At 39.0% G+C, this 27,425-nt stretch overlaps 1 protein-coding gene and 1 long non-coding RNA gene across 7 annotated transcripts in view; both read left to right on the top strand.

Annotated features, from left to right (window-relative positions):
• Positions 1-24,080, top strand: part of HMG20A (high mobility group 20A) — a 32,216-nt gene extending 8,136 nt beyond the window's left edge. For 5 of the 6 annotated variants that reach the window (XM_071754738.1, XM_071754735.1, XM_071754741.1 and 2 more), the window contains 9 exons: positions 7,722-7,814; positions 9,879-10,026; positions 11,390-11,605; positions 13,363-13,495; positions 13,849-13,880; positions 17,286-17,361; positions 18,240-18,455; positions 19,079-19,222; positions 21,341-24,080. In XM_071754738.1, coding sequence (XP_071610839.1) covers positions 7,726-7,814; positions 9,879-10,026; positions 11,390-11,605; positions 13,363-13,495; positions 13,849-13,880; positions 17,286-17,361; positions 18,240-18,455; positions 19,079-19,215 — 1,047 coding nt within the window. In that variant the 5' untranslated portion in view covers positions 7,722-7,725 and the 3' untranslated portion in view covers positions 19,216-19,222; positions 21,341-24,080. Of the gene's footprint in view, positions 1-7,718; positions 7,815-9,878; positions 10,027-11,389; positions 11,606-13,362; positions 13,496-13,848; positions 13,881-17,285; positions 17,362-18,239; positions 18,456-19,078; positions 19,223-21,340 lie in introns of all 6 variants that reach the window. The other variant, XM_071754740.1, reaches the window with a different exon arrangement.
• A 2,542-nt stretch (positions 24,081-26,622) lies between these two features.
• Positions 26,623-27,425, top strand: part of LOC139801040 (uncharacterized) — a 135,251-nt gene continuing 134,448 nt past the window's right edge. Inside the window, exon 1 of the long non-coding RNA XR_011728044.1 lies at positions 26,623-26,944. This is a non-coding gene — a long non-coding RNA (uncharacterized lncRNA). The remainder of the gene's footprint in view (positions 26,945-27,425) is intronic.

Genomic DNA, 27,425 nt, shown 5'->3' with positions numbered 1-27,425 from the left:
TAATTCTATTGTGTTTGCAGATCAACTCTATTTTGCAGAGCTTAAGGACATTTTCCATCTGCAGTTCCATGTTTCCATCTGAGCAGCATCTGTGGATGAAGGGAAGCTGGAAGAGCAGATTGTTGCAGGTCTTAGCCCCACTTCTCTCAGATAGGAGCTATCTTCTGCTCCAGGAGAGAGGATGCTTTGGTAGGATGATGCTGTCATTTCTATTTCTATTTCTTCTGTAATCATAGAATGGTTTGGATTGGAAAGGACCTTAAATGTCATCTAGGTCCAACCCTCCTGCCATGAGGAGGGACGCCTCCCACTAGATCATATTGCTCCAAGCCCCATCTAGGCTTCAACACTTCCAGGAAGAGGAGGGGCATTCACAACTTCCCTGGGCAACCTGTGTCAGTGTCTCGCCACCCTCACAGAAAAAAATTTTGTGCTAATACCTAATCTAAGTCTCCACTCTTCAAGTTTGAAACCATTGCCCCTTGTCCTCTTGCTATATGCCTGTGTAAAAAGCCCTACTCCAGTTTTCTTGTAGGCCCTCTTCAGGTACTGGAAAGCTGCCATAAGGTCACCTCAGAGCCTCCTCTGGCTTAAAACCCCAGCTTCCTGAGCCTGGCTTCCCAGGGGAGGTGCTCCAGCCCTCTGAGCATTTTAGTGGCTCTCCTCTGGACACATTCAAGGAGTTCTGTGTCCTTACGTCAGGATGTTCAGACACAGTGCTTCAGGTGTTGTGCTCCAGAAGAGCACAGGAAGGGAATCACCTCCCTCAACTGGCTGGCTGTGCTTCTTTTGATACAGCCCAGGACATGGTTGGCTTCCTGGGCTGCAAGAGCACACTCATGGCTTGTGTTAAGCTTCTGGTTCACCATCACCCCAGGTCCTTCTCCTCAGGGCTGCCCTCAGTCCTGTCTCCTCCCAAACTGTATTGGTGCATGGGATTGCCTCGACCCAGGTGCAGAGCCTTGCACTTGGCCTTGTTGAACTTCATGCAGTTTGCATGAGCCTACTTCTTGAGCTTGTCAGGGTCCCTCTGGATGGCATCCCTTCCCTCCAGTGTGTTGACTTCACCACACAGTTTGGTGTCATCAGCAAACCTGGTGAGGATGCACTCCATTCCACTGCCCACGTTGCCAACAAAGATGTTAAACAGCACAGGTCCCAGTACTGACCCTTCCACTCATCACATGTCTCCATTTGGACACTGAGCCATTGCTCACAACTCTTTGGGTGCCACCATCCAGCCAGTTCCTTATCCAACGAGTGCTCCTTCCATCAAATCCATATTGTTCCAGTTTGAAGACCAGAATGTCATGTAGGACAATGTCAAATGCTTTGCACAGGTCCAAGGTAGATGATGTCTGTTGCTCTGCCTTGGTCCACCAAAGCCTTGTAAAAGACCATGAAATTAATCAAGCAGGATATGCCCTTTGAGAATCCATGCTGACTGTCACCAATCATCCCTTTGTTATTCATATACCTTAACTGAGCCTTCAGGAAGATCTGCTTCATGATCGTGCCAGGCAGAAAGGTGAAGCTGACTGGCCTGGTGTTCCATGAGTGGTCTTTTTTTTTTTTTTCCATTTTTGAAAATGGAAATGGCTTTTGTGTTGGGTCATGATGCCTGCGAGTCATTCTTTGAAGTATTTACTCAATCTCGCCTTGAGTATATTCACACATCCAAAGTATTCAATCCCATATTCTGTAAAATTATTAATGACCTGGTGGGTATGTGCATGAGAAATTCCAGTCTGTATTCCTCTGTAGCAGCAGACAAATTTTCATCTCTTGGAACTTAAGCAAGTTTTGTGATGAGTAAGGTTTTGAGAGAGAGTAAAAGTGCTAGCTTTAAAACAACTTTTCAATCTCAGCAGATGCATCCACACTTGAGTTATTTTATTTTTAAATAGGTAACTTTTCATTTCACTGGCCAGCTACTGTCAGGATTCCCCAACACCCAGAGTTATCATGTAAGTTCAGATTGCTTCTTGGGTATTTTAAATCAAGGTAGTCCTAAAGCATTAATTAATTCTGTTTCTTGTTTTACTGGTGTGATTCTGGTAAATGTTTTCTGGGCAAACACAATGAAAGACTTCAATCTGTTCTTTTACATTTTTTTAATAAACTGCTCATGGCACTTTAATGTTTGCATTCTACAAAGTGGAAGGATTGAGTCTTACTGACATAAAAGATCAGAGAAACTGAACTTCAATTTTTGAAGGAAAGTAACTGTTTACTTATAGATGGGGAAGCTAGCAGGATCTGGTAAGGTTTTGGATAACTTAAAATCGGGCATGGTTTGGGACCATTAAATAGCTTTTGGCTGGGGGAAGAGGAGGGTTTATGTGGTATACCTTTTGCCTTGTTAATGTGAAAGTAACTATTAGAAAACTTTGTCCTGTAAAATACAAGGCCCTCAGATCCTATAGAGAAATGTTTAAATGACAGAGCAAATGAAGAGGTAGACTAAATTGCCTGTAGTAGCTGGAAAATCAGAGGAGGTTTTTATGGACAAATCACAAAAGCCAGTTCCATCCCTGGTACTCAAATACTGTACTTTGGTGGAGTGATTGAATAACTTAAATTTAAAAATTGTCAAGGTTTATGTTCATTCCTACTTTTTGTGTTCCGAATGGCTTGTGTTTTCTCATTTGAGTTCTGTGACAAGAAAATTAAATTAATTTTACAGAGATAGTGGTATTATTTTAAATGGAGACTGATACTCCCATTATCAAAGTTAATTCAGAATATACTGAACTATCCTGGTCCATAGATGCTTGATACCTGCAACCTTCCCTCTCCCTGTATCACAGTTACTGATTTTAGCTGCCTGGGGGTGGATAGCACAGCTCTTAGATGAGTCATCTCATCATGGGGCTTTGTTTTTCCTTGGGTGATCTAAAAAGCTTGTTTGTCAGTGGTACAGAATTTGTTCTATATAGTTGAAGGTAGAGGGAATTCAAAGTGGAGCTCTTCTTGCTTTTGTCTTCAAAGTTGAGTAGATTCCTTTACTGTGTGAATAAGCACTTAAATTCCAGAAAACAGGATTTTTTATATGTGAGATGTCCTGAATATGCCCTATCCTAATGCATTTATATACATAGGAACAGCATTAGAATTGAACACTTACGTATTTTTAAAATACACTTTTGCAGATGTTTGCAGCTGCTTGGGAGACTTGAGTATTTATAGCTTTAACATCTGCCACAAAGATCCAAATAAAGCAGGCATAAAATTAAGCTTTATGTTTTCCCTCTCTTTTCTTAAGATGCATTTTTTTTCTTAAGCTGCTTGGAAATGCAATGGAACTGTGGAATTTTTTCCTGAAAGTCTTTATTTTGGTCTCCACTGTTTGTCTGTTTTTACTGGCAGGAAGTGAAAAATAAAAGCAGTTGGCTCTTCTCTGGTATGTATTTTCTGGTCTGACAGAAAAATCAGAAAAAGTCTTCCTATTAGGTTTGGTCTGCGGTTTTCCTCAAGTCACAAATACCTTTGTGTAATGACCTGTAGGGAAAAACTCAAATCTGATTTCTGCAGTCAAGGGTGTTGGGTAATACTCTTCTGCTCCAGTTTGATGGAAGGAAACACCGCTGTCCAGGGAGAATCTGAAGTTCCTCTGACAGTTCAAAAGGCACTGTGGTTTTAATTGGAGATGTACTTCCTTCAGCTGTCTGGCTACATGTAGACAGACAGAGGAAGTGAAATTACGTGTTTTTCTCTAAGTAGATCATCTGAGTATAAATTTACATTATGAAGTGCTTGGATTCTGATTCTTAGATAGGGAATACTGTGATCCTTCTGTGATGTAGCAGAAGATTATTTTTTAAAATCTGTTATTCTCTGAATGTTAAGGTTTGGAGCTATTCTGGCAAAGAAGGATGTCAGACATCAGGAATAGGAATTATAGGAGAAAAATTCTGCGCTCAGCAGTAACATTTCAAAAACTAGTGCTGGCAATCAGGTAATTGGACCACCCTCAGTGTTCTATAATCAGGCTGTAAGTTGTATTTCTGATGCTGACTTCATATTTAAATGTGTCTTAACTGTAATGAATATGTATTTCTAACCTTACTTTTTAATTGGATGCCTAAATAGCTTAGTTAGTCTTGCTTTGTTTGTTTTGTTTGTTTTGTTTGTTTTGTTTTTTTACTCAGGGTGTTTGAAAGGATGTAGTAATTGAAATAACAATATTGATAAAGAGTCTTTTCACCCTTTTCCAGTGTTCAGGGTCATCTCAAGACTCCATGTAGCCTGGGGATGAGTAAGATTGAAGCTTCGTTCTGTAACAAGTGACTTTCTGCATGACCAGACCTGTGCAGACATGGTAGAGTCCAGACTCATTTCACATGTGAATCACAAGTAAAGCAGGTTGCATTTTGTGGAAGCAGTAGACATTTTGGAGATTTTGCAGTAATTTCTTTGGCCCTTGAAAAGATTTTTTTCTTCCTCTGGGGTGAGTCATGAGACAGCAATGAACAGTACTAGAGAAGAAGGGCTACTTGTAGCTTTCGTTTTTGTAATAATCTGGCCATGAAGGTGTTCTCCTCTGACTCCGGTCTCCTATGAAAAATGAGAATGCAGATGCACTACACTGAGGTGGGCTGCTACACAAAATTGTTTGTACATTTTAAATGGCATCTTTGTTTGAGTAAAATTTTCTGATTCTTTGAAGAGAGAATTGGCTGACAGTTTTTTATCTTTCATTTATTGAATGCATTAAAAGCTCTGAAAAAGACCTTGGGCTTTAGATTATGCATCACCCATGTGTTTAGCTCTTCTGCTCTATAATAGTACAGTTAGCAATGCAGCTGGAGTAATGGTGTGATGGAAAAGTCAGTCGTTTGTCTAGCCCCTATCATGGATTGGTTTCCGTAGACTTTCAGTCTACTCAAAATACTACTCAGTTACTTCATTTTTCCTGCTAGAATAACAAATAATAAGGCATGGCCTACAAGATTTAGTGTGGGAAGAAATAAAGAAAGGTTAAACTACTGTTTTCAAAAGGTATTTTATTACATGCTGTTTGATTCTTCCCAGTGTCTTGATGTGTGTAGTAGCATGTAAAACTTTCTGCTGTTTAAGGTCTTGTATTTTTCACGTAATACCAACAAACCATGTTGGTAACTGTAGTTTTAAATATGATCTCTCATTGCATTCAAAGGAAATGTCCAGCTAAAAAATCTAACCTGGAAACATGGCAATTTTTAACTCAAAAGAATTTGTACCTGATTGTACTGGTTTATTCACAGCAGAGTGGGAGCTGTGTCTGCTGCTGGCATTCTGAACAGCAGTGTCTTTGGTTAAGAAGTATTCTGCTTAAAATGGAAGCAGAATCTCTATGGAAACTCCAAGTGGTGGTAAGGTTGAGTATTACAGTGTTGATTGGGCTGTGGCTTTTGCTCCACCCTACAAAAGGTGCAAAGGAAAAAGGATCTCCCAGAACTGATCTATCCCAGAATAAATCATGGTTCTTCAAGCTCTGTATCAAATGCTGCTGTTAATAAAGAAATCAGTCTTTATTCCTGCCGAGCTCTCTGCTTCCTATAGCGAATGCAGCTGGGAGGGTAGCAGTACACTGAGCTCAGAGATGCTCTGGTATGAATTGGTTTTGTTTGGAGGTGGTGCTTTCTTGCATTGAATCATAGTGCTTGTAAAGGTTTGACATCGATTGCAGTTTTATTTTTGGGTTTGTGAAGATGTAGTTTAAAAATGAAAATAAGATATATTAGCCATTAAAGAAATGCTCATTGTTTTTTGTGACTTAAATGTAGTAAAATGTATCATCAAGAGCTTTAGCCAGAATTTAAATGGACAAAGCTGCACAAATATTCAGAGCAAATCTAGATGGGACTTGCCAACTGTCCTTTTCAAGTCTTTTGAATTCTGTAAAGGCTCAAGTTTGAGAAGCGTCAGTTTCCCTTCCTTTCCTTACTCCTCTGTTTCTCAGGCTTTTGTTTTGCCCATTTTGTTATGTCCCTGATATGAATATGTAATTCTTCATAGGGGTCGAAACTAGAGGTTAGTAGCTTTGGAGGAAAGGCAAGGGACAATTATCTGTGAGAAATGTGACTTGGAGACTTGTGTAGGTTCCCATCTGTTCTTAGTGAGCTTTTCTTTTGCTGCTTTCTGGAACAGATTAGAAGTCATTGTAAAATCACTGATGTTGAGTTTTCTTTAGGACGTGGATCAGTATCAACTGAAAGAGTTAGTATCTAAAGCAGATAGGTTAAATAAAAAAAAGAATTAGGTTTGTGTTCTCCCAAATTCTTATGTTTGTGTTCTGCTTACAAGTTAATATGTTACATATTATATGTTAACCATCATAGAATTGGTTTGGTTGGAAAAGACCTGTAAGATAATAGAATCCAACCATGAACCCGGCACTGCCAAATCCCCACTGAACCATTTTTCTCAGTACCACATTTCCATGGCTTTTCAATCCCACAGAGCTGGTGATTCCATCACTGCCCTGGGCAGCCTGTACCAGGGCCTGACATGGTTAAGCTGAGAAGAAGTGCTAGACCCCAAGTAGGCTTCTGGAGGTGTCTGGACAAAAAAGAAAGTTATTTTGTTTTTTTCCAGGCTTGCATAAAGCTTTTTATATGTAAGAATAGATTTGCATGGCTTTAGTCTCATTGCTTAGACTTCCTTTTTTGAAAATCCTAATTTAGGACTTTTAACTAACAGTACTAAAAGTTTGTGTAACTAAAGCAAATCTGCATTATTCTCATTACAACTGCATGAAGCAATTCATGTTCTACATTTAATGCTTTAATAGTTTACTGGGCATCAGTGAAAAACTAATTTTTGAAATTGGTTCAATTTTCAGATTTTGTAAAATGTAAAGCCCCAACCTCAATGTAGATTCTGTCTGTGAGGAAGTGTTCTTTGTGCTTTCTTTTTTAAGAATTAAAATCCTATATATGCCTTCACAGTATCTGGCCACTTTTCCTAAAAGCATTGTGTTATTTGGCTTCTATTATTTTTGACTTTTATTATTTGTGCAAAGCCAATGCAAGTTCTGTGAGTTGGGTTCTACCTTTAGGCACCTCTAAGATTTGCCCTTAGCCTCCTCTGCCAGATTGAGCAAGCCCAGTTTCCTCAAGATCCCTTATCAGATCAGTTGCTTTTTGCCCCTGACCATCTTGGCAGCCCTTTGCTGCACAGCTTCCAGCTTTGCCTCATCTCTCTTGAGGTTTAGGCCTCAAAACTATACTCAGCTCATGGTTTATAATGATAGAGCAGGAATTCTTTCTACTCAGCTACCTGCATGTGGAGACATTGTGAAATGTGTACAAAGAACTGCTGAATACAATCTTAATTTCAAAGTTTCTGCTTTCTTTTGGGATCAGTACAGGAACCTCTGTGGTACAGGTGCACAACTTAAATTGAACAGGAAGGTGTAGATTGGAAAATTGGCATCTCTGTGCCAAATATGGTGAATGAAAATTTCCTTCAAGGAATAAAATAAAATGCTAAAGTATGCTTTCCAGCAGTGCCTGTGGCATTAGCACAGGGCTCAGTTGCAAGAGAAATTGTGAATTGAAGCATCACTTCTCATCTTTCTTCTCTGACCTTAAGCACAGCTGCCTGAGGCCAGCCAGCTGACTGGCTTATTGGCTTATGTGGTGTGATGTGATGTTTAAACTGAAGTGCTGCTGAAAGGGAACAATGAGATAATCAACTTTAACTTTTTTTTTTTTTTTTTTTTTTTTTTTAAGCAGAGATATGGAGAACCTGGTGTCTGGCTCCACCCTTCCTCCACTCTTTGCAGATGAAGATGGACCTAAGGAAGGCAGTGAAATTACTGTCACTGGGTAAGCAGAGTAATTCTCTTTAACCTTCAGCTGGTAGATATTATCTCTAGACTTGCCAGGGAAACGGTTTCAGTGAGAAGAGGGCATTCTAAGTGATTTTATAATTTTAAAAAACAAAACAAAACCAAAAATAACCACGTCAAAAATTTCTTTGGCCTCATTAGAACATCACATGACTAGAGCAAACCAGAACTCTTCAAAACTAGTGGAAGTGATGACAAACTTTTATTTATCATCTCTTATTTTCAAAAGTTTGCTTCCCTAGGATTTTAGTCTTTAAGAGAGCTACAGACAACATGGTGAGGGCAGAGAAGGAGGGTGTATCAATTTGCTGTAGCATTCCTGCTGAATAAATTATTAAACATGTATTGTTCATCACTGATCTCTGAAAATCAATGAGAAACTGATGTCTTTCATTTTTGTTGGACTTACTCTGCTTTTACAGACTGAAACAATGGCCTCTTAAAATCACAGTAGCAAAAGAAGTTCCATGTTAGGAATACATGAGATTCTCACTGTGTTGGTACTTGAAGTTTCTTTTCTGCTTTGTAAAGCAATAAAATTCAGACATTGTAGGCAGGTGAAGCCCTGTAAAAATGCATATGGACACACTTCCTTCAAGCAGGTCTGAATTTGTGTTTCCATACCAGGAACTTCAGACATGCCAGTTCCAAAGAAGATGTTTGGTTCAAATTAGGTTTGTGTTTAAGAGGTATTAGTGTGTTGAATGAGCTTTTATCATTTTTCACTGCAGAGAGATACATCACTTTGAAGTTTTTCCTATATATGTGTGTCTTCCCTGCTAAGGGAGTAATGAGTAGAAAAGCTGAAATTTTCTTCAGACCCTAATTAGTGATTCTAAGAAACTGTATTGTTCTCTTTTCTTTTTGACACATGCCAAGTGTGATTAACCTACAGGAGTGTGTACACTTTGTTCTCTTTCTCACTCTAGAACTGTTGGTAATATGAACCTGATCTGACATTTGAAAGTCAGGCATATATCTCTCCAACCCTTGTGTAATTATGCAGCAATTGCTGATTATAGTGATGAAAATATGCTGTGCTCTCTGTTTGAAGACAAATTTTTCTGCAGACATTCAACAGTTCTTGTTTCCTGTATCTCAGTTTTCTATAGCTGTATTCTGCAGTAACAGAAACAATAATTTTGAACATTTACAAATTGGCATATACTGGTAATCAGCTGTAGATCTGAGTAAATGAACAAGGTATACTTAAAGCATATGCTGCTATTAGAGTAATTTTTATGAAGGTAACTGGGTTACAGGCTAAATAATCTTTAATTTGGCTCAAGAAGGGATTAGAACCCAAGATGAGTCCCAAACCCTTGTGTTAATTTCCCCACCAAGCTCCGTGGTGAGAATGACAGTGGTGTAGTTGCCCCAAAATATGTGCTCATTTCTGCTTGCCTGCCTTCAGAAGTATTTCTGCATGCTTGCCTTTCGTGTTTTCTGCCTCCAGACAGCTTTCTCTTTCTTGAAGTAAGGTTGATTGATACAGCTTTTGCAGCAAAATTAAATAGTGGCCATTCAGGAACCTATTGGGAGCTAATCATGTTTGTGCTTTAAATGCCCTCATGTATTATGTTGAATTAAATTCAATCCAAAATCACACACAACCAGAAACCTTTAAGTGTATTTGTGGAGGAGTACATTAAACGAATCCAAAAAAATGTACATTGGGTGAAGATGAAACCATTCATCTCAAATTTCCTTACTGTATTTGTAAATGCAAATTCATGATTTATATCTGATAGTAACATTTACTTCTTTGACATTTGTTTGTGTAATCAAAGGGTTCACTAAAAATGAAACAAAAAACCCACATTAAATATCTGTCTTTGAAAGTCCATTTAAACTACAGTAGTTATAGCAATTTCTTGGGTGGAACAGCCTGTTCTTCAAAAATGACTCTTAACAATCCTATTTTCTTCTTGATAGTGTGAGAACTGAATATTTTTGCATGTTTTAGAAGATTAGGGAGGAAGTGATTAAGCAATATGATTATTAATTTTTATATTTTTTTTGCTATTATGTGCCTTTTCAGATTAGCTCATTCTGACAATTCATTCAGTGGTGGAACTTCACAGCCTGTGAACAACCCGGATTTGGTGGAGGATTTGTCACAGGCTCAGCAGCTGCAAAATGAGTCCTCTAATACTGCTGAAAACACTGAGCAGAAGCCTGAGGAGGAGGTGAGATGAAATAATGGTGACTTCTCAATGAAGAAAAACCATGGATTTTTGTCATTGTAGTTTGACCACCTGAGTCAGTTTTTTTTTCCTTGGAATCGCAAATTTTTGTCCATTTGCCATTTTCATCTTTTGAGTCTCTTTGAGTTTTCTCCTGTGTTGCACAACTGCATATGGGTGGCCAAGGAAAGCTGGCAGTGCAGAGAACAGCACGTGTTTCTCTAGCTTAGCCAGCAGGGTCCACAGACTGGTACTGCAATCAGTCTCTTTATAAGACTGCATGTTCAACTGCCACAACTTATATCCTGTGAGTCAGGAAAGCGAAACTATGGTACTTGTTTGGGATTAACTGATATCTTTGAAAGCATTTAGTCTATATATATATTTGGTGTACCATCAGGTACTGATTTTTGGTGACTAAATCATGAAGGAACTTAAGTTCGACAAGAAAGTGGTTTGGGGTGTTTTTTGAGAGAAGTATTTGATATTTCCCTCTGTAGTTTGTCTTCAGCTGTGAGATCCTTGTTTAAGGAAGTAGTAAAATTCCAGAAAGGAAATGGAAATGAGCATGATGGCAGGAACGTGTTAGTTCTTGGGAGAGGTACTGGAGGGTACTGAAATACTGACATGCTTGTATGTACATGGCATAAGAAAATAGTTCAGAGATTGCTATAGTAATAGGATGAAGCCAAGAGGTAATTTTCATACCTGTGAGCTCTTAGTGTGTCACAGGCAAATCTTATACTGTGCCCTCCTTTGGAGTTTGTCCATCTCTCTATTGGAGGCAATAAGTGGCAATGAGAAAGCCTACAGAACAGATTAGAATAGGAAACCCTGTATACTGCCCTTCCACCCACATTTTGGGCACATAATTGACAAGGTGAAACATTTGGGAGGGGCAAAATAATTCGTTAGCAATTGTTAACTAGTGGACGAAATCTCTCTTCATGTCATACTGAGGTAAGCGATGGGGAAATTGAGAGACTGAAAATAATTTAAAACAAACTAACCAGATAATAAACAACTAACAGCAAAAAATAATTTTGCAGATTGTATTTGCTAGGATGGTAATTTAATGGGTTATCAGTCCTCAATTCCAATCAGAAATTGATGCAAGTGTTATATTTGTTGTCCCTGTGGACCAGGAGGTACAGCAAACAACTTTTCACAATGAGACTTCTTTGACTTTGCTCAGAGGAAAGTCAGGATTTCTCTGAAGTCAGATTTGAAATTTACATCAACAGAAAGGATGTACTGCAGAATCACAGTCCTGATGAAAGTGTTTGAGACATGAGTACTTATTCCTTGCAGAGGTGGTAGTTCTTTTCCTTTTTAATCAGAATTTTCTTCCATTTTCATTTTGCAGCAGCAAAGAACGAAGCGAGGAGGCTGGGCCAAAGGGAGAAAGAGGAAGAAACCCCTTAGGGACACGAATGCCCCCAAATCCCCCCTCACAGGGTACGTGCGGTTCATGAATGAGCGTAGGGAGCAGCTGCGAGCCAAGAGGCCTGAAGTCCCTTTCCCAGAGATCACCAGGATGCTGGGCAATGAGTGGAGCAAACTGCCTCCTGAGGAGAAACGGGTACCATTAAACTCCCTTTTCCTTGTTGGATTACAATGACTGTTAAAGGGGAATATTGTTGTTTAGTGAGGAAGTTAACATGTGTTTAGGAATGTATTTCATTTCAAGGGGTACACATCCTCTGGGTTCAAATACTGAGCCCTGTGGCATCTCATCCAGGTGGGACTTGAGAAGAGCTATCTCTAGCTCTAGATAGTGCAATAATATATTCAGAACAGAGGGGAACACTAGAGTGAGAAATCACACAGTTCATGTGATTCATCTGTATGTAATTCTGTTGTGTATAACTCAGATACAGGTGAGACCCACCACTTCCCAGAGCCAAAGACACTGGAAATATGGGGCAGGCATTTACTCACTGTGGCTGAGAAGCTGGTGGGATTTCAGAGCAGCTTGAAGGATTTTGCAGTTCTGTGTAGTTTACAAACTCATCCATGTATATGAACATCTGGTGCTTTCAAGGAAGACAAGCGGACTTGAAAAGACAGAGTACTGACAGAGATAACAGGAGTAAACTTTTAGACAGTATTTTAAAGTGTTGCTAACCCTTGAAAGTTGCCATCTCCACAATGGACAGGATGGTGAGAGTTGTGTGTTCTAGCTTCAACACATTACCTCAGGAGAAGGGTTTTTTTTACCTTTCAGTCAGAATGTGGTGTCTTCTAATTGGGACTACTGGAATCTTTTTCATTGTCTGATGTGTGACTGAAGACAATGTTGGGTCTGGTTTTTTTAACCCCTTCTGGAGTGGACCTTGTGGGTGTCTTGCCATCCACCTGACTGCCAGCTGGAGATTACAGCAAAGCAGTAGGTTAATCACAGAGCAACTTGATGCTATCTTAGGAATTTATTCAGGACACTGAAGCTTTCAAAAACCCCAGCCCAGAATGTTAGGTGCTTTCAGCAGGGTCATAACAATGTTGCAGATGCATGGAATTGTGCAACCATTGTGTGTATTGTTGTGATGACATAATGAAAGTCAAAGGCTCCCAGGAGCCTTATTATTATCCCAATAATAAGTGTTGTGGGCACTCCTTAAATGTTTTTCAGATCCCCAAAAGAATTCTGTTAAGTTATGATTCTGTTATGTACACGTATGAAATATCTTCAGGGTAGAAAAAAAGTCACTACTTTAACCTCAGTGCAGATAGCTTAAATTGATAAAACCTTCCAGGCACTTCTCTTTGTTAGTCATTTCCATTAGCCATGATGTTTTGTTCACTTCTCAGATGGACAAGGTGTGTCGTTGCATTTTGCTGGTGGGGCATGAAAACAACAGAGCATTTGAATCCCACTGCTGCAGGTCTGACCCTTAAAGCATGATCTGCTCAGGTGTTCCTGTTGAGCAGCATTTGATCCCTGACACAGAGGCAGGGACTACCTATTCTGAAGTAGTCTGATTAATGTGTAGGTTATAACTCAGTTTTGCTGAGTAGCTTAATAGTAGGTTGCATCTAGATCTAATTAAAAGAGTTAACAGAATAGTGATTTGAATTTATTAAAAAAAAAAACCAAACAAACAACAACAACAACAAAAAAAACAAAACCCCACACACAAAAAAGAGAAAAATGGACATGAGAATACAGTAATTTTATCCAGAATTCTTAACTCTTTGCATCTCATGTACATTCTCATTGTTTCTTCACTCCTTTCCTGTTTGCATAGGTGAAATGAACTTTATCTGGCAAGTTGGTTTTCTTCCCTTTCTTCTGAAGGGGAGGAAACTCTCTGAAACTCTTGAACTTTTTTGTTTCAGCGATATCTTGATGAAGCAGATCGAGATAAAGAGCGTTACATGCGGGAGCTGGAGCAGTATCAGAAGACTGAAGCCTACAAAGTCTTTAGCAGGAAAGCACAGGACAGACAAAAAGGCAAATCACACAGACAAGGTACTGAATGGGACAAAAATACATGACTAGGTAGAACAGCAGCAGATTTCCAGCTAGTCATGTAGCCTGACACTCATTTAAAGGCTTGTTAAAAAGTGAGCATGTTCTTTCTTTGACATTTGCATCAGCTGTGTGTAAAGTGATCAATTTTATGGTTTTTTAGATTGCATTGGAGAATGTGCATTGAAAGCATCAAAGTTAGACAGAGCTTCTGTGTGGCTTACTAGGAAAGCTGCACAAGTTTTCTGTCTATATTTGTTGTGTAATTATAATTGTGTAACTGCTTAAATTCTTCAGTTCTTGTTGTTTTCTCAAATCTTACCTTGGGAAATTTCTTGGTTTTTTTGTTTCAGATGGAGCAAGACAGACAGCCCACGATCATGAGGTAAACCTCTTCATTCTACTCTCACATCAGTGGATAGATAGTCTGATGATTAAAGTTTCTAGTGAGGTCAATAAAGAACAATTTATGCCAGTTGAAGATCCTAATCAGGGGTTTAGAGTATGAATTCTTTCTCTTCGTTGGCATTTTTGATCAAAAGTTAGAAACAAATGAGTCCTCTTATGCTTACGTTAGCTGAAAACTAAATTTAATAAGTCTTGGACAGGTAAAATTATCTCAGATGAAGTGGGAGTGTTCAGTACAGTTAAAATGCAGGTCTGTTTTGTAATGTTAAATAAATCAATGGATGCAATTCAGTATAATTGAACCTTTAGGAAACTGGGGTACTAGAGGTTCAGCTTGTAAAATTTTTACTTCTAAATTTTTCGAAGCGGAGAATTTTAATTATTTGGTAGAGTAAACATCAAGGTAAATCTTAAAAATGGTGTGAGACCTAGATAAACATTCCATGTTAGCACATTTAGGTTGTTGTTTTGAGGTACTGATTTTATGCAGTAACACAAATGCTTGTGGCCTCCTTGAGAAGAAAAAGGGTAAAATAACCAAATCATTGGGAAATCTCTGGCTTAAACCCCCTCCTGTACCCCACCCTCTTTGCATATGTAAATATTAGAAAAGGGTAATGTGTGGAGATACCTGTGCTTTAGTTGATGAGACATATCACAAGTTTTGTGCATCTTGGCTTACAATGGTAGCTCCCCTTGAACTGCTGAAACTTTCTCCAGCCATATTACCTAGGGACACAGCTTCTGTCAAGGTTACCAATAAATTGCAAACAAAAAGCAATGAAAAATCTTGTTTATACACAGTCTATTTGCTTGTAAGCAATAGGCCTTTCTTGTGAGATGTTTTGCCTTGGGAAAGCAATCAAGTTGCTTTTTAATGTGTTCATTACAGTAGTGACAAGGATTTGCAGTGCTGTGAGGCAGCTACTGGTCTTGTTGACTTTAAAGAAAGTAAGTTTCATTTCCAGGAAAATGCTTTGGTAAAATGTTTTTTTTATGTGTCTTTTTATTGACTCTCAAAGGAAGTACTCACAGTAAGATTAATCTTCAGATATATGTGTGGTCCTCAGAATTTTTTATTCTATGGTTACAGAGTTTAATCTAACATGTTACTGAAGGCTTCAAGTCCTAACCTGACTGTGATGTTTACAGAATCACAGAATGATTTGGCTTTACATAAATTCTAAATTATACAGGTGGCAGACTACTAATTCAGAGCCTTACCTCCCATCCTTCTAACTCAAACTACCTTTGCTGAAATCTCACATCATAAATGCAGTTAAAAAGGAGTCCTCTGTCCCCTATAGGGCTTTTGAGCTTCATCAGATAGTTATTACATAGTTGAGGTAGCTAGATGTTCTCTTCTGAAAGCTTGGTGCCTTTGAATGCTTAGCATTTTTCACCTTTATAATACAAAATTCCATGTGCTTAACACTTGATGTGCTTTCACATCTTTTCTGCAAGTCAGGTATTGTAATCCTGCATAGGCAAGGAACAAGCACAAGATGTTTAGATTGCTTTTAGAAGTGTATAGAATGTATTGCTGCATTGACTGTTACTACTGTGCTTGTGATTATTAGCACGTTCTGATTAAATTATTTCTTGAGAGAACATAATAAAATAAGGTCAAGAAAGCTTTTCCTTATCCCCTCACTCCACTTTAGGGTCATGATTTAGTTCCTGTGAATCAGAGTTGAACTAATTTTAAATGTTGTACATAGGGATGACCTCCAAAAAATACTGCAATGAGTAATTCAGATACTAATTATGATAAAAAATAACAAAAGCATGAGGCATTGGAAGGTAAGCGGAAGCTGTTAATACAGAGCTATAGCCATGCAAAACGTGGAGACACTTCCTCAATGAGCTCATCTTTGGGCATAAAATAGAATGCTTTTCATCCTCCTAACACTAGTTTAAAAAAGATGATGTAAAGCAATATGCACTAGAACTATGAACCACCATCAGCAGTGAACAAAGCATTGTTAATTGTTCTTCATTGTCCCAAGTTATGTTTGAGACTTTAGAATTTTGGCAGGTCAGGTCACAGAATACTCCAAACCGAGGTGTTTGAGAGGTCTGAAAAGCTTTTGTTCTCCACAGAGATTTGCTCATGCTTAGCTTTGTTTCTATATTAAGTAAGAGTTTGATTATAGCTGCTGCAGTTTATCAAACTAAATTTGCATTGACTTTGTCAATAGCAATGTGGGCTTTAAATTAAGCATTAATTCCTATGGGCCTTGATATGAAGAAATGGTGACTGAAGTACGTTATGGTAGTTTTTTTTAACCTAACTTAGATCAGGTTATTTCTTTTCAGTTGTTTGTTCTTATGTTTTGTTTAATTTTGCTAACTTACAGCTTTTCCTGCTTTAAAAGTGTTTTATATATAGTCACAAGTCATAAGTTGGCATCAAAGTGCTCTTGTAGATTTTATTAGCCTCAGTTTCACATAGTCAAATTCATTGTATCAAAAATCAAGGGAAGAGATCTGAAGGTTGACAAGAAACCCTTGACTACAGGCTTTATCTTAAGATGACAAACTTCTCTGGTGTCTTAAAGTGAAAAAATTCTGCAGTAGTTGGTTTTGCAGTCTGCAGGAGATGACAGTCCAGTTCTTAATGCATACCTGCCATAGCCAGGGTGAATGACTGCTTTCTTAAAGGAAAATATACCTATACATATTCCCCCATATTCTTCCAAGAGACACATATTTTGTAAGCGGCTTTCCCCCATAGGCTCTTACAAATTCTGTTTATACACTTGCTTTTCAATAGTAAAAGCATCCATCTAAGTGCTTCAAGAAAGATGTGGCTTGCTTTAGGCACTGTACAGCTCCCATCTCTTTTGGAGCCAAAATGCACATACCTTCTAGTTTGGAACAGACATGTACAATTTGTACACTGTGGTGGAAAAAAGTTGCTTAGTTTTCTGTTAGCTGTTTCCTGGCTATTTTATTTTTGGCTTTGGTAGTGAAAGGCAAAGAATTGAAACTTGCCATGTGTTCTGTTCAGTTTATCTCCTATTTCTTGATATTCCTGTAGAGACTGTTTCAGAATGTGCCAGTTGGTTGGTGGTAGAATATTTTCCAGTGGAAAATATACATTAATTCAGGTAGCTTTAGAACTGAACAAGGCAGTCATTAGGACAAAAGGGTATATTTTAGTATGTTATATTTCTTGATGATAGTATTTGGCCTTTATTAAACCTATATCTTTAAAAGCTGGCATCTAATCCTTTCTTGGTGCAAGCTGGTAGCATCTTCCATCTTCCATTAAGCCAGTTCTTGGACTCCCTTCCCTTTCTATTTTTTTGATGAAAAGAAATTCATGAACTACTGAGAACTAACAGTATTTAGCTATGTATTCTTTTTTCCTTTGTAGAAGGAAGCAGATACAAAGGAGAGATCTGTTTTTGATATTCCAATCTTCACAGAAGAGTTCCTGAATCACAGTAAAGGTAAGTTAAGCTTCTGTAGGGTTCCTTTGCTTTTCCAAGGCTTTTGACAGGTGCTGTCCAGCTGAAGAGTCCTTGTACCACCCCTACTCCTCCGATCTCAGCTCAGGTAATGATTTGGGATACAGTAGGTCAGTGTTTCTGATACTGACTTAACTATTCTGAACATGGTGGCAGCAACAGCAGTTTTTCCTGGCTTTATCATCCAAAACTATCCTTTCTTGAGAATTTTTCTGATGTTTAAGCTCCACTTGCTGTTATTCCAGCCATTCTAAGCTGGATCAGCTGTTCTATAAAATTAAGAAGTAACAAGGATATAGCATGATGATGATCCAGGCTAGTTAGTTGTTTTTTTTTCCCCCTGCATATGTGGAAGATTCCACCAACACCTTTGCTGTGAGCTTATTTGGTTTTTGTAGCTTCATATCCCAGGAGTTTAGGACTTTTGACAGATTTCCTGAAGACTTTCTTGACTGACAAACTTCAGATTCAGATACCTTTCCTGATTATTCATAGAAAAATACTTTTGTGTTTTGTTGCTTGTCTGTAGGCCTCTTATCACTGCTGCTAAGCTATATCATACTGAATGCATTCAAAATAATTTTTGCAGCCTTCCTTCTTAATCAGTTCCCCTATTCACTTTCATTCTGAGGCTGTGAATGTCATCTAATTTGTCTCTGCCTAGAAATTGCCTTTTTAAGTAGTATAAGCACTATCGATTCTTCACAATACGATGCTTTTTAATCCATAAACCAAAACTACACCATTTTTAATCGTCAGTTGAGTACTCTGGAACATTCTACTTCGTTGCCTACCAATCATAGATGTGAATTTTATAGTTTGGGTTTTTTTACTACATGGGAATGGGTTGATATTCACAGCACGTGAGGCCGAGCTGCGGCAGCTGCGTAAATCCAACATGGAGTTTGAGGAGAGGAATGCAGCTCTGCAGAAACACGTGGAGAGCATGCGAACTGCAGTGGAAAAACTGGAGGTGGATGTGATCCAAGAGCGGAGCCGCAACACTGTGCTGCAGCAGCATTTGGAGACCTTACGCCAGGCACTCACAACCAGCTTTGCTGGAGTCCCACTACCAGGTTAGACTGTCTCATATGTTGAATGCAACTTCTAAGGGTCGTGCAAGGTTGTGAATTTACAACCTGTGGATTGCTGTTTTAGTTCTGTGGTCTTGGCTGTTCTTGAATTTTTGTTCTGTTACATACTGAGACCTTAAAATGCACACATGGGGGAAGCTGTGGTGCTAGGGCTGTATTTCAACATGACAGACTTTTTCCTAATACTCTTTAATAAAGGCAGACACTCACCTATCCCTTGCTCTCCTTCAGTTGTTCTGTGAAAATGTTACTGAAGAGAAGAGATGGGACTTCCAGGTTCCTTGATGAAGAGAAATGATGTACTGTCAGGTGCCAGGGGTTCCACACAGATGCTCTGAACGCCCAGCTTGAAGAGTTCATTGCAATCAACTGTGAGGCCCAAATCAAAGAAAACCATGCCTTGTTAGTCCTGATAGCCTGGGAACCACTCACTTTGTGGAGACAGGCAGACCTTTTACACAAACTGTCACAAGAGGTGATGTGTGGCAGAATTGCCTCCTCCATCAGTTTGTGTGTTGGCACAAATTGGACTCGGCATCGTCTGAACTTCAGACTGCTGCGGTCACCTAAATATTGTGTGGCTCATTTTACTCTGTTAACTGTAGGTAGTGGGGAAACACCCACGGTGGAAACCATTGATTCCTACATGAACAGACTGCACAGTATTATCATGGCCAACCCAGAGGAGAATGAGAACCTCATAGCCACAGTCCGAGATGTGGTAAACAGACTTGAACGCTAGTGACTGGGTAAGTGCTTTTGTTTGGCACCTACTCTACTTCTGGCAATTGTTCTTAAATTGATTCTCTTGCTGACCAACATATTGTAAAATCAAAATGGTTTCTTCCTTGAAACCACAGGAGTGAGGTTGACTTGGTGGAAGTCAAATGGGGTTGAAAATGTCTTAACGGCTTTAAAAGGCTCTGAAATTCCCTTAGCTCCAATGTCTTTTATATACAGACATAAATAGCTGTTTGTCTTAGAATTCATTGTATTTGTGTTAGGTGAATAAGAATGCTGACAGAGTAGTGTAGAAAAGGAACAACTATTTACATTTTAGGGTGGCTGATTTAGAAGAAAGTTTCTTTCTTGAATGAAGTAAACCTGGAAAATCCTGCATTAAATGTAGAAACAGGTGGTCAGAGAAATTTTATTTTTCTCGGTTACAGGTGAACTCATCTCTGCTATAAGGTGAAAATATCCTGCTTAGGCAGGAGACAGATGAGTGGTTCAGGCCATGTGTAGTATTTGCTGAGATTTTATTGATCATGTTATTTGTGGATAGATTATTACTGAGCTCATGACTCTGAATTATAGTTTCTGTTTAACAACCTAGAAAGCTGTAACAAGGAACTGAATAGAAAGACAAATCAACAAAGAATTACTGGTTTTTCTGCATTACCAGGCTGCTTTGCATTTCCCACAGGATTTATTCCCACACTTCCCTTGTGATGCACAGCAGTAGAGAGCCACTAGGAGTTTGCCTACTTCTGTTTTAACTATATACATACCTGCACTCTTTAGGCCTTTATTATGTAGACATCTACCCTACATGTCTTGAATAATGTTTAGAAATGCAAATAAAGCTGCTGTTGTGCCATCTGCAAATAGGAGGATAGAGTTTTTCATCCTTTCTGATTCTGACCTTTTGTGATACTGTGTAGAACAGCTAATTACATGTTCCCCATTATAGTGTGGCTTAAGCTAAAAGATCATTGTCCTTCCAGAGGGTAGCCAGATGGAACGGACTACAGTTCTAAGAGATGACTGAGCTCCCAGCAGAATAAAGAAGTGCCTTTACTGCTGCTGTTTATGAAGGGAACAGCTTGTCTGCCCAGGTCTGGGATTTTTTGGTAGCTCATCAGACTCCTCATTTTCGTATACTGTTTCCAATTATCACTCCTAGGCTCTGAAAGAAGATTGGGGATGAAGAGGTTTTACAGACTGTGTAAGAAAGAAAGCAGTTTCTCATCAGTCATTTATTAGCAGGGCATGCCAGGCCCTGAAATGAGTTTGTCCTTTAGGCACATTGCCAGAAAAGTCATCTCAAAGCTACTAAAATCTAGACTTTGCTTCTCCTGTCAGTGGGATTCTTATTTTCTAAACTATGGATCTTTTCTGTGGTCTAAAAATGCAAATATTTTCCTCTTGGGTAAAATGGATTCAGCTGGGTATGATGATCAGGTAGTTTAGGACTATTAATTACATTGATGTTCACTTGGCATGGATTATATTTTGTGACAAAATTGTAGAAGGTTGGGCTTCATTGGATGCAAACCCAGAAAAAAGTAGCACCTCATAGAAAAGAAGGAAGCTTTGGATGGAAAGGTTCAGCTGGCATCCAATGAGCTGTATCAGCAAGCTCTCATCATTACTGTTCCTTTGTTAACATGTATATGAAGTATAGTAATTCACCTCAATGTGATCTTTTTCAGACAAATTCTCTGTTTGAGGTTGTAATACATTACAAACCCATTTTGTAGAAATAGCTGTTCATTATGATACTCTTGAAAACCACTCTATTTCACAGAACTGTGGTGGTTTTTGGTTGCTTAGGACATTGTACTGTAGTGACTATTTGATTGTACTGGTGAATGGTTTTGGTTTTCTCTACTGTGTGGGAAAGGGAACTACTTTGTGCAAGTGGTGTGAGGGGTGGAGGAGTTGTTTCATTATTTAGCACTCTGTTCTTTGGATGGAAAGAGGAATTTGGTTACAGTTCTGTTTCTATGAGCTTTTTTGATCTGCTTCATAATAGTGTGTTTTCACAATATTAGGGTGTAAACCATCAAAAAAATAATGTCAAGGTACCTCTTTAATCCTGGCAGCTTGTAGTTCTGTAACACTTCCTTTTCTGTTTTCTGCAGGTCTCGTGACCCAAGGATGCTTTACAAATGTTTTTTTGGCCAGTGTGGAATAAGAAGCCATGAGGGAAAGGGGTGGGAGGCAGAATTGCAGGTTTGTCCTAGTCCCTGCCTCTGTGGTTTGTCAATGAGACAAACAGATCAATGCATTAAAAGGTCTTAAAAAGCCACAGACACCACCCAATAAACATGTGGAACTGTCTTCTGTGTAAACTTGTAAAAGCATGCAACTTTTGTGCAATCTCCAGTTTCGTATTAATTTTTGCTGGGTGTGAGGAGGGTGCATACATTCTGTGGACTGGCTGACTATGGAGATGAAATTTCACAGTTCCTGAAATGAAGTCAGCCTTCATGGTGTAGTAATTACCTTGATGTGTTATATTGCCTACTGTCTTGTAGTATCTTTTACTTTGTTTTTCTGTTTACCTTGTGGGATTATCTTCCTCCACTTTAGTTTTCTTCTTTTGGTCTTTTTATTTGCAGTACTGAATCACAGTGCTTGTGTTCTGTGGTGTAACAGGGAATGTTCCTTGATGCACTGTCTTGTCCTACCCTGCCTGTCATGTTTATATGAGCTTTTCTTATGCAGAATCCTGGTTTTTGTGTTAACCTGCAACATGTACCATGTACCATGTGAGCTTGCTCCCTGCTGGAGACTGGCTGTGGTTGATATTTTGTGACTTGATTCTCCTGTGAGAAAAATTTTTCTCCTCCCTCTCTTCAAGCACCTCACACGTAGCATCTGGCTCTTCTCTGAAGGTCTCCTGTTAGCTCTTGAGAATGTTTGGTGGAGCATTTTACTACTGCACAGGTCAGTGGTAATTGAGACAGAAATCTTGCCCTTCCTCTGGGATGCTCAGTCTCATTTAATGTTACTGCCTTGTTTTTGAGAGAATGATCTCATGGTGAGAGCTGTATCTATAAAAAGAGAAATGAGCAGAGAAATTGCATTTTTTTTTTTTCTGCCCTCCTGAAACTGCAGTGCTGGGAAGCAATATGTCTGGAAGCAGCACATGTATTTTTTGCATAAGTTGTTAGAGCAGAGAAAGTTACTAGTAGCTGGGTCCATACAGCAGCTCACAGAATTCTACATTACAGCCTGTATGTGCTTTCACCTTTTGTAAAAGTCAAGTACAGCCTGTGAAGCCTGTAGCATTCAGCATCTTATGTTCCAGTGTGACCTAAATGGTCTTTACTTACATCATGTATAACTCTGCATGCTGAAAGTCTGTAATCTTGCTGAGCAGCACTGCATCTCCTGTCCAAGATGAAGGCACCTACTGTCTGCACCAGCTTACATGAACCATTTGCTGCCCTTTGGTTCTTGTCAAATTGTTAATCTCAACTTTGGCTGAGTACTTGCTGGACATCTCTGGGCTTTATGGTAGTGGTTGAAGTGCTCTTTCTTCCATATGACAATCTCCGTGCTCCTCTCTAAGAAGTCTTTTAAGATTTCCTTGTTATGAACTGGAAACAGGTTTCATGACTGGAACACATTGCAGTCAGCATCACTTTCATGTGTCTGTAACACAACTGTTTGAAGATTAAAAAGCAGTTTCTTCTTTTCCCACATGGTTACACATGGACTTCATGGTTGCCTGAAGCCATCTCCAGGTGAACACCTTGTATGTCAGGTCTCCACTTATTGCTGTAGCCAAGCAGCAAGGATTTCCATGTAAATTCAAGTCTTCCTTGAGGGAGGGAACTCCTTTCTCTTGTCTGCAGTCTCATCTTCAAGACTTCCCAGGAAGGAATCACAGTTTGCTGCATTGACCTCCATTTTCCTTAGCATGGATGAGACCGACTGCTGTTGGCATGAACTTTTTTAGTGGATTCCATGACAAACACTGTGCAAAGAGAAATCTTACAGGTTAATAATAATGTCTCCAGAAGAACCACCGATACCTTCATCTCCTGTGTGCATCTTTTTTTTTTTTGGAATTGGTGATCTTTGACTTTCATTAAGTGGCCAAAATGCACTGCATAGTCCGAAGCTGACTTTAAAAATTCCAAAGTTCAGCTTGTGGCATGTGACTTAATACCTGGTGTTGCATCTTGTCAAGACTCCAGACATTGCTATGTAATATGATAGTAGGGTACAGTTCTGGGCTGTGACATACACATACTGTACACGAGGTATGTGTGACTGCAGGCTGCCCCTGCTTAAATTCAGAGCAGCTACCAGCTCATGGCATACTGCTAATATATCATTGTGTTGAGTAACATACAGGTGTTATGGGCTAGGAAATTTAAGGTGGTGTTACTTGAGGGCTGACAAATCTCTTGCTTGTTCCCACAAGGAAAGACGGGGCTGGTTATGCCTGTCCTTAAAGCATTTGGGAAAAGACTGAAATTCTTGCTTACCAGTGATGTGACAGATGATGTTTGTCTCATTAAAAAGCTTCTTATTTATATTGATCTTAAAAAAATGGATTTTGACTTTTCAGTGTTTTCTGACTGTCACTTCAGTTTATGTTTTCAGTGTTGGGTAACAAAAAAAAAAAAAGTAAAAATGAAGTGGGAGTCAAAGAGAAGAGAGGGATAAAATGCTTTAGTCACTTAAAGAAATGCTAATAGAAATACATTAAAGCAGAATCCATTTGCTGGATTAATGTGCTTGGAATTGTTGAGATGCCAACTTTTCTGTACAATGTTTTTGTAATTAAACTTCAGAGTTCCTTTGTTTTTAAGAAGTTGATGTACATGTTTGACACTTGCTTCATTAAAATTGTTCAACACTGAATCCATTCTGATTCGATTTTAACTGCATCTTCGTGAAAGAATTGCTCTCCTGTCTGAGAGATTTTGGCAACTCCAAGTTAATCTTCCTCTTAAAAAGCTAAAGGAAGTAGCTGTTACTTATGGCAATGAACACTTCAGAGATCATTGCTATTTGTTCTCAGGACCATTCTGTCATCTTTGTTCCCCAACTTGAGTAACTTGAAAAAGAACTGAGTCTCTCTCCATCAACCCTCTTATGACATCCTTGTCTTCCTTTGTCCTCCTTAATTTCACACCACCATATTTATTTTCTCTTCCCATAAGAACCTTTTGTAACATTCTGCATATTGCCCCCAGCCTGGTTTTCTTTTACTGGATTGTAATCATTTATCTCCCCTTCTGCTTGCTGAGGATGGAGCCAAGCTGTTGTCTTGTTAAATTTGTACTTTGGATGTAGATCCTTTGTAGAGGAGTTTGGATGACTTCTGCCTGCACCAGTGCTCTTCCTGAGGTCACAATGATGTAAGCAACCATGTCTTTATGTTACTTTTGTGGTTGCATATTGTTATTTTGATTGCCAAATTACTGACTGGTCTTTCTGTATACCAGCAGGCTTGGTTCAGCTACCATCTGCTGTCTGGGACAGACTGCACATTTAGATTTATACTGCCTGGGAGATTCTGTAAAACACTAATTATGAAATGCTGAAGGAGAAAAAAATCCAGAAGGAATATAGGGGCATCTGCAGGAGGATTGCTGCCATGTGACACTGGCTAGCCCAGAATTGCAGAAAGTAATAGCAACTCAGGTGCACACCTGGAGGAAAGCAAAGCAACAGTAAGTTCATGATAAGAGAAAGATATAGTTCTGTTGTAGTCTGTGGTGCTGAACAGGGCATCAGGAGCATATGGTGGTCAATCATGCTCAATTTAAGACGATTTTGTGTAGTGTAGTATTTTCTGTTTTTGGTTTTTTTTTTCTGTTTGATACCCTTCATTTACTCTGCTGCTCAATTGGTCCTATGATTAATAATCAGTTAAGGCATGTTAGAGGGATTTGAGGGTTTTAGGCTCTTTTAAGAGGAAAACATTCGCTTCCTGTTTCTTCAAGCAGGTGTCTGTAGGTGATGTTTGTTTCAGTATTTGGAAGCTGAAATTAACTCTTATTTTTTCAATTGTTTTCTTGTGTTTGGTTGTAACCTTCATAGTCAGAAATACACCCAGGCCTGTCCTCTGCTTCTAGCATAGTATTTTTCTGCTTATGCAGCATGAATAGTTTTGCTGCTCCTTTCTTCCTTGTTGCTCATAGTATTGGGGGATTAATAAAAACTTTTAGATTTTCTGAGTGTATTCAAGATTTGGCATCTTAATTGCAAAATATCTTATTTTTTTATGTATTGTACAGTTTTGATGAGAAGATCTCGACACATCTAATAATACAAGGATTAACATTTATGCAAACTGATTTATGGGTTAAATTAATAATCCTGTAATTCTTATGCTGTGGAGTTTTGGATTTCATAGAATAATCCTAGAATAAATTGGGTTGGAAGGGACCTCTTGAAGGCCATCTAGTCCAACCCCCTCTGCAGTAAACAAGGTCAACCTCCACTAGATCATGTTGCTCAGAGCATCCTCAAGTCTCATCTTGAATACCTCCAGGGATGAGGCCTTAACCACCTCCCTGTTCCAGCTCCCTGGATCATTTTCCTGGCCTCCTCTGGACCTGCTCCATCAGGACCATGTCCTTCTTCTACTGAGGGCTCCAGAGGTGGATACAGCACTCCAGGTGAGGTCTTACCAGAGCAGAGCAAAGTGGCAGAACCACCTCTCCTGATCTGCTGGCCATGATTTTATCATTTAATATGTAGGCACTCATTATTTAAGTATATGGTGGTAAAATAAAATGGAGTTTCTGAAGGTGCAAAGCTTGAGTCTGTGTGATTAGCAGCATATGGAGACCTGTGCAATGCAAAATTTTGAATATTTGTATCAAAATGACAAGCAAATGCAGCTAGGATACATCTAAGCACAATTTTGGAGGGCAGCAAGAGGGAATAGATGGCAGCACAAATCATACTAGACATGAAAATATGTGGCTTCCACCTTAGAGAAGAAAGGTGTAATGCTGATGGCAGGTATCACTGAACTATGACCAGTGTGTGATTTCTATTTCAAAATTATGTTGGGAAGGAGATGGGTTCAATGGTCTTCTATTGTCTCATTTTCCATCTTTGACTTATGCTTCACTCCAGGATGAGGACAAATGCAACACAGCTTTATTGTGTTTATATCTATTTGTAGCCACAATAACAGTGTTCAGACAGCTGTGTAGCTTTGAAAATCAGTGTTTATTTTGAACAGTCCAGATGTTACTTGCATGTGAATCCTAATAAGGGGAACTTAATGCTGAAATGCCATCAGTTCTGCTAATTACATGATGTCAAGTGCTGTGGTAATATTGGAAAAGATTATTTGTAGAGATGGAGAAGCAGAGAAACTATGTAGGAAAAAAGATTGCTTATTCAGTTGAGTGGAGACCTGGGTCGTGTGAAAATAGTTAAACTGAAGTTTTAGGTCTTGATCCTGAAGTGCTTAAACATGAAGGTCAACTTTCTCTTTGTGGATGGTTCCACTGAGTTAAATAGAGTTACACTCACAAAAACTGTCTCCACAGATGCCGTGCCCCAGCAGTGCTAGAGAGCAGAAATAGAAAGAAAAAATAATGAAGCACATCTTCAAACCAAAATCCTGAAGGAAGTGTGTACTCTTCAAAAAGTATCTGTAAATACTGATTTAATGAGAAGACATTTAAGGAAGTAGTGAAAACCAGAGTATCCAGTTAGCCTGTTAATGGGATTCAAAGCCATTTTATGTTGCTGAACAGGTATGTGGTTCTATTTAGGATGCTCCTTTTCCTTCTTCGCCTTTATGTTGTGTCTTTGTATTCAGGTTTTCATCAGAAATTAAGGCCCCATCCTTCTCAGTAAGTATATGTGAATAATTCACTGGGATCAGAAACTGTGCTGTGTAGTGAAACCTTTCCCTTAGCTTGCATGTTTTAGGGGAAGATAATGAATTCTCTTTCTAGCTTGATAAATGGAACGGGGATTCTGAAGGGCCCAGTTATTGGGCTCAAGCACTTTGTAATAGTGATGTGGGACAAATTATTTTGGCAATACTAAAAGTAAAGTTGTTTTACATTGGGGAAGTGCAAGGTTTTCCAAGAAAATGTAGGCTTTGGTACATTTTGTAAACTTGCTTGGAAGGGTCCTTGTGGCATGTGGAAAGGAAGTTTTGGTTAAAGAGTTGAGAAAACCTTGAGTTATCTGTTGATAACTGGAAAAGATTCCATCTGTTTGCAAGCA

The sequence above is a fragment of the Heliangelus exortis genome, chromosome 11 (assembly GCF_036169615.1).
Source record: "Heliangelus exortis chromosome 11, bHelExo1.hap1, whole genome shotgun sequence".
NCBI lineage: Eukaryota > Metazoa > Chordata > Aves > Apodiformes > Trochilidae > Heliangelus > Heliangelus exortis.
Note: the sequence above shows the minus strand (reverse complement) of the source record. Positions and strands in the feature narration are given on the sequence as shown.